Source organism: Chenopodium album, chromosome 13 (genome assembly GCF_948465745.1).
Source record: "Chenopodium album chromosome 13, dcCheAlbu1.1, whole genome shotgun sequence".
Taxonomy (NCBI): domain Eukaryota; kingdom Viridiplantae; phylum Streptophyta; class Magnoliopsida; order Caryophyllales; family Amaranthaceae; genus Chenopodium; species Chenopodium album.
The window spans coordinates 40,368,654-40,376,050 of NC_137846.1; the positions used below are offsets into that span (position 1 = coordinate 40,368,654).

The 7,397-nt window shown below is 36.5% G+C and overlaps 1 protein-coding gene across 1 annotated transcript; it reads left to right on the plus strand.

Moving 5' to 3' along the window:
* Window positions 1-1,198: 1,198 nt before the first annotated feature.
* On the plus strand, window positions 1,199-1,894 carry LOC145575503 (uncharacterized). The gene has a single exon (XM_081633366.1). The coding sequence runs from the start codon at window positions 1,199-1,201 to the stop codon at window positions 1,892-1,894; it is 696 nt and encodes a 231-aa protein (XP_081489492.1).
* The last annotated feature ends 5,503 nt before the right edge of the window (window positions 1,895-7,397 follow it).

Below are 7,397 nucleotides of genomic sequence, written 5' to 3' on the forward strand. Positions count from 1 at the left end.
GTTTTTTGTTTATTTTTTTTTATTGATGTACGAGTATGTATATATTTCAACTATTACTCTACTTTCACTTCTTAACTTGTAGTAATTTTGTTTCTTTGACATAATTTTCATACTTAGTACATTATTAGATTTCTTTAATATGTAGAGAAATATTGATAATCACGTGCAACGGTACTTGTTAATTAAAGATGATCTAAGATGTATTGAAGCCCTCTTTTCTCTGTAACCTCCATATTTAGAACTGCATGTGAATTTAGTAGTGGGGCCCTTAATTAGTGTATTTTAACCTTGTAAGATAATACTTCATCAAGTCAAATACTTCCTCCGTTAACAGTTATTTGCAACGAAAGGGACATGCGCGGACTCCTAGGCAAAACTTTTAAGGAGTGTTTAAGTGAGATTAATTGATAGAAGGGCATGTGATTAGTTTATTAAAAGGGAGGGAAAGGGGGACCCGTATTTTGTAAAGGGAGGAGAGAGAAACTGAAATTTTTAAAAGGAGGACAGAGAAACTGAAATTTTTGGTGGTTTCAAATTTCCCACCTAAAATTTCATCCATTTTTTCGTACACTTCATTTTTCACATGAAATTTTTCCCTCCACTTGAAATTTTCATTCAAGAGAGACTATATAAACCTGCAGATAGCATTTTCAGTTCAAAATATTCTTACAAACCAAAAGTCATCTCCTTCATCAAATTACACCATGTTTTCATGACAAAAGCAAACACCTAGCTACTTCTCTAAAATTAACTAATGCTAGGTTAGTAGCAGCATCATTCATCTTCTAAGGTAAGTCTGGTTCCGCTTGAGCACTTCCAAAAAAAACCCCCACTTCATCACCAACCTTCAGCTCTGTAAGCAACAACAAATCAGAATTTTACAAAATGTCAGATTTATTTGATGATGGTTTTTTAGCTTAGATCAATTTTTAAATGATGAAGCTAATATGGAAGTCATTGAGTCAAGCAGCAGTGATGAAGCTACTGAGAGTAACCAAAATTAGATTCATTAAGAAGCACCACAGCAACAAAAAGGCAGGAAGCAACTTACTGTCCAACAAAAAAGAGAACTTGTAGATGCTATACTACACAAGTTAGATGGGGAGGATTTGCCTAGGGGGTTTTATCACAGCAAGCAAGAAAGTTTAATGTTCACAAATCAACCACACAAAGGCTTTTCAAAGAAATCAAAAGACAAATGGGTGAAGGGAATGTGATAGATGTCAGATCCAAGAAGCTGGGCAGAACTGGACCAAAACCAACTGAGTATACAGATGAGTTTCTGCAATCAGTCCCTTTGTATAAAAGGACAACTGAAAGAAGCTATGGAGCTGCTCTCAATATTTCACATGTTACCATTCACAAGTTAAAGAAAAAAGGTAGACTGAGAACACATACGGCTACCAATCACCCAGCTCTTACATCCAACCACAAAATAGCAAGACTCAAATGGGTGTTAAATCATCTACTGCCTGCTAAACAGAATGCTGACCCAAAGTTTGAGAATATGCAACAACACATTCACATAGATGAAAAATGGTTCTACTTGAACCCGGAAACAAGAAGGTTTTACTTGCTCCCTAATGAACCAAATCCATATCGGTGCCAACAGTCCAAAAGATTCAAGGTTAAGGGGATGTTCATGGCAATGATTGGTAAGCCAATTTTTGACATACATGGTCAAGTATTACATGATGGAAAATATGGTATTTTTCCATTTGTATATGAGACTATTGCAAAGAAAAAAAGCAAGAATAGAGAAGCTGGGGCTGTGGAGATTAAAGCTAATCAAAATGTAAACAAAGAGGCAATTAGAGAAATGCTTCTCAACAATTGCATTCCTGCAATCAAAGAGAAGTGGCCTGCCCATCTGCCCAAGGACATAACCATTTAGTGGGATAATGCCAGACCCCACCAAATTCCTAAGGATGAGGAATTCTTAGCTGCATGTCAGTCAGATGGGTTTAATATTCAGTTCATCTACCAGCCAGCACAGTCACCAGACTTGAATGTGCTTGACTTAGGATTATTCAATGTTATACAATCCATACAATACCAATCATTTCCTAAGAATTTGGGGGAACTCATTGAGAAGGTGAAAGAGGCATATGGGATGTTCAACCCAGTGTTGAACAAACATACTTGGATTACTCTACAATGCTGCATGGAAGAAATCCTCAGACATCTTGGGGGGAATAATTTCACACCCCCACACAAAGGGAAGAAAAGGCTGGAAAGACTATGGATGTTACCAGAACAACTACAAGTTGACAAGAATTTGGTACAACAAGCTGTTGATTATCTCAACACTTTGTTCATTTCAACAGGTGAAGGCATTGAAGAGGAGGAAGGCATGCAGGTTGATGCAGATTAAAGACATGGAGACAGAAAGTGACAATGAGACTGCCACACATAACCAATGAAGAACTTGAAGCATATGGTAAAATATTTGGTTGTCTTTTGTGTTTTTGGTTTTACCATTGTTTGACACTAATTGGTTATGTGTATTTTGTTAAATTTCATAGCATATTTTGTTAGGCAGTATTACCTAGCTTATTTTGATCATGTGAAACCTTTTGAAGAACTTAATGATATAAATTATGGCTGTTTTATGTACATTGGGTTATTACATCAAGTTTACCATTGTGATACACATGTTACCAGAACAATTTTTAATCCATCAGAGGGTTTTTTTATCACAATTATTGCCTAATTGGTTCCCTCAACAACAACTTACAATTGAAGTTGTTGGAGCAATTCCAACTAAACATTTTGTTGTGTGAAATGAGTCCCTTCATCATGTGAATTTGTGACCCAAACAGACACTCCATTAGGGGACTCATACATCAGGTAAGAACACTCTAATCAATGGGACTCATGAAGTGACACACATAGTTAGGCAACAACATTGTTCTCTCTTAGATTAGTCATTGAGAACACTCATTGAGGGACTCATACTTGAAGGGACTGCCCAACACACACAAACACAGCCTACAAGGTCATCATCATTCATCATTTCACAATTCCCACAGCCATTGACACTAATGAACCCCCAAAACCCAAAACAAGCCAACAATTGCAAACAACAGCCAACATATCAGCCATCAATTTCCAATGAATTATCAACAACACATAATAGCAGCCAACATATCAGCCAAAAATAGACAGATCATCCAACATATACCAGTTATTACCAAATGAAAACCATAATCTGCCAACATACACCAGAAACAGGCAACAATTACAATCATTAATCCATAGTATACCCAGAAAATCACAACATACAGTAGCCCACAAATCATCAACAACAAGCAACAATGATACTGTATATAAGCCAGATCAGAACAACAGGGGAACTCAAAAACAAAGAGCATGTAATTCAAAGAATTTAAAGGTCAGAAAAGGGTTACGCTGCGAATTTATGAAGAGCATTAGTTGGAAGGGCTGTAGTCCCCCCCAACATCATCTTCCTCGGTGCCAGGGGAGCCAGATCTACCCCTTTTCTTGCCAGAAACAGCTCCATCAACCTTCTCAGCAACAGATCCGTCGACTTTCTCAGCACATTCGACCTTCTCAGCCACCGTAGCATCGGTCTTGTCAGCCTTATCAACCAACAACGAAGGTTCAGCATCCTTCTCCTTCAAGTCGGCACTCTTCTTAACCAGATATGCACCTTTTGACCCTTGACCTTCGTCATAGGAGTCTAAAGGAGCAAGCTTGGCACTGCCACCATACCTCCGTTTCATGTCCAAGTACATTGCGATTTTGGTGCCGATCAACCTCATTTTTCCGGTACGACGGTTACATTTGTAGGTTGCAATAACATCCAGATCTGGGTTGTTCTCATTTGGGGCACTCATTTTTGGTTGATTTTTCAGAGAAGGAAGTAAACAGGAAGACAAGAGAGAGCAAGTTCACGAATTAGGGTTTGAAAAAAAAGAGGAGAGAGTGTGTGGTAGCCTAGATTAGAAGAGGATAAGAGAGAGGGAATTGAGATCTGGAACGTTCTCCAGATTTAAAGGCTTCAATAGCCGTATTAATGGAGGTGGTTGGAGGTTGAGTAGACGAGGTTGGTGAGAAGATGAATGATGAATTAATGAAATGAAGAGAGAAAGGATCCAGATCTTTTTTTTTGGTGGGAGTCATTAGATTAAAGTTGTAGATAAGTGAGATAATTAATTAACATAACAAACTGAGTTAGAAAATAATCAGTTTATAATAAGGGCAAGAAGGTCATTTTATCACCCAAAAAGTTACTAAAAAAGGAAAAAAAAATTTGTTGCAAATAATTGTTAGCACCCATTTTAGGTAAATGTTGCACATAACCGTTAACGGAGGAAGTATAAAAAGAATTCCAGATTTTTGTCTAGACTACTAATTGGTGAGTGGTGAGGTATCATTTAACATGCTTCCTTACTAAACACTACCAACTGAGGATCTATATTCTGAAATGGTGTTTGTAGTCCGTAAATTTAAAATTATTCGCTGTAATCTCGGATCAACAAGGTATTATATGGTCTTTTCACTGATATGTATTTATGGTTTGTTTTACAAGAAGCTGATTGTTTTCATAGTCCAAGCTGGTTTTCTTCTTATTACAATTGGTTGTACAATTACATTGAAGAATTGGGTCTATCCAACTGTTTTGAGCACTTGACTGCTCCCTTGCTACTGTCTCCCTTTTGCTGCTCCTGTGGTGTTACTCCCTACTTTCTACTGCTCCATTATTGCTGCCCCCCTCTTTTTGTTGCCCCCATCTTGGGTACATGATAATCCAATATGAATACACATCAGGTTGCTTCCTCAGCTAAAAAGTTGTCACTTAATTAATTGTCCCTTCTTTATCTCTCTGTAGTTAGCTTTTTTTGGTTGGCCTGTATGTTGTCAGATTCACTTGTATCTTCAAGGAGTAAAGTTTTTTTTTTTTTTTTTTATTACATACAATGTTCAGGCACATATCAAAAGTGATATCAGATGCATCTAGCTTGTGGTAGTCACATTTCAGGTTGGAGTTCACTCAAGCAAAGGTCAATAGAGTTTTGAGCTAGTTTAGGCACTAGATTCATCAGAATAATTAAATAATTTTGTAAAGAATGACTTTCCTAAGTGTATGTCTCTGATGTTACCTGAGTAGTCTCCCCATATTTCAAGCAACTTCTAGCTTGTGTATGTGATAGGTTGTGATATCAAACACCTGTTATCTTGTGTATATGATAGTTTGGTCTAGTTCAGGCACCTCCGCACGTGCTAGTTGAAGGAGTTATGTCTTTGAGAAGTGTAATTACTAGATATATTAAGGATCACTATTATGGAGATAATAAGTTCATTCTTTTGGGTCGTATGTCTGTTGCTAGATATGACAAATGATATTTGAGCTAGTCAAATAGTCTAAATTAAAGCCTATTAGAATGGATCCTATGAGTTCACACAACAAGGGTATTGGGTTAAACAAGTTAGAGGCCATTAATGGGCCTTATGAGATCATGACAAACCATAAAGAGTGTTGGGCTAAAGTAGTTTGATTAGGATTAGGAGTTTGGGCTTGACATGGACTCTTATTTAGATATATGATTTATAATAAGATCTATGACTTAGATTGACATAACAATTGACAAGTCAATTAATTTTAACTCAAGCAACCAAGTCCCAAAACCCTAATTCTCTCTCTCTCCTCCCCTCGTCCGTACGGATGGCCACTTAGGTGGCGCGTGTGGTGGTTCGTGGTTAGTTCGTCTTTCTCTCTTCTCCGTAGAAGGTCAATTAAAGGGTTCAATTGCAACTAACTAGCATTAGTGAAGGTTTAATCAGTGCCCGTGGACCAAGTAGAGGAATCACGTTTGGGGTTCTTTGTCTCTCGTTTGTTCTTGCTCGATCGCTAGTGGATTCACGCTTTAAAGGTATTATTAATTGTTCTTTATGTGTTATGCATTGATCTTGGTTTTTAGATGCTTATGAATAAGATTCATGCAATTCCGCTTATAGTATCTAAAGTCCGCTTATAGTCTCCCTGTATTTCAAGCAACTTCTAGCTTGTGTATGTGATAGGTTGTGATATCAAACACATGTTATCTTGTGCATATGATGGTTTGGTCTAGTTCAGGCACCTCCGCACGTGCTAGTTGAAGCACCTAAGAAATTGAAATTTGAACTACTTTAGGTACCTCTTAGCTTGTGTATGTAATAGATTGTGCTAGTTTCATACACTTAAGAAACTGAAAATTGACCTAGTTCAGGCACCAAGCGTCTGCTACGCTATGTTTTAGTTGTATTTTATATGTGAGGTTGTTTTATTGCTCTCCCCTCAACAATAAAAGCAATTATATTTGTATGTGACAGTTTAGTCAGATACAATTATATGTATGTGATAGCTAGTTTAGTCATAGCATAGTTTTAGTGAAATTACTAGTTTTGATTTATGTATTGAATTTATCTATGACTAGTTTTGTCTAATAAGTGATTGAAGTTTTTCTTGTGAGTTTTGATGCTTATTTTCTTTTATATCCCCTTTGTTTGATGCATTGACCATGTTGGAAGAGTTCACTTGGTCACTATCTGAAACAACCCTTTTTTAATTTTGGCTTTTTTATATACGTATATATTTCTTTCCCATGCAGAATTTTGTCACAATATCAAGTGCTCAGTGTTAACTGCTGCTATCCCATACAGAACAGTCAAATTTGTGAAGTAGACAAAATTGTCAAAATTTGAAGGTTGACCATTGTATCAATTAACTAACTAGCTTTGTTTTAGTTGTAGAGTATTATTTATTGTGAATTATGAGAGAAATATTTGTAATTTACAAGTACATCAATTCAATATAGTTTACAAGATGTCGCTTAAAGTCGGTCTTATATATTTGTTAGATTGATATTTGTTGTATTTTATAAAAGTTTATTAACAATAAATGGTCTTTACATTAAAAAAAATATATATAAATTAGTGTACGGTGGTGGCAGTAGAGGAATTTGATACTTGTAGACACCCAATTGTGTCTCCCCAAAACCAAACCCGGTGATGAATATTTTTCACGTCGAATCATAATCGAATGAAGTGAAAGTGTGGAAAGTCTAGTGTTGCGGTTAGTTTTTATTTCTCTTCTTTCTCTCTGTTTTCAAAAACCTATTTTATAAAAATAGCCAATCCAGTTTAGTTTGGTCTATGGCAAGGGTCCAATAATAGTGTAGTTGGATTGGGCTCGAAAAGAGCTTTCCAATGATATATTATAAGCCTAATTCCGATGAATAATGAGGAATTTATGGCCAAATTACTAAACTGGGCCCGGTTTGACCTTTATATGCGGCCCAATGATCTAGAGGAGGGCCTATTATAATTCCTAATGCAATTAGGATTGATTATAGTCTTCTAGAATCTTTTAGAAGGTTCTTTTGAATCCTACT

Coding starts and splice junctions, on each gene's coding strand:
- LOC145575503 (XM_081633366.1), top strand. CDS start 1,199: ATGGGTGAAGGGAATGTGATAGATGTCAGATCCAAGAAGCTGGGCAGA.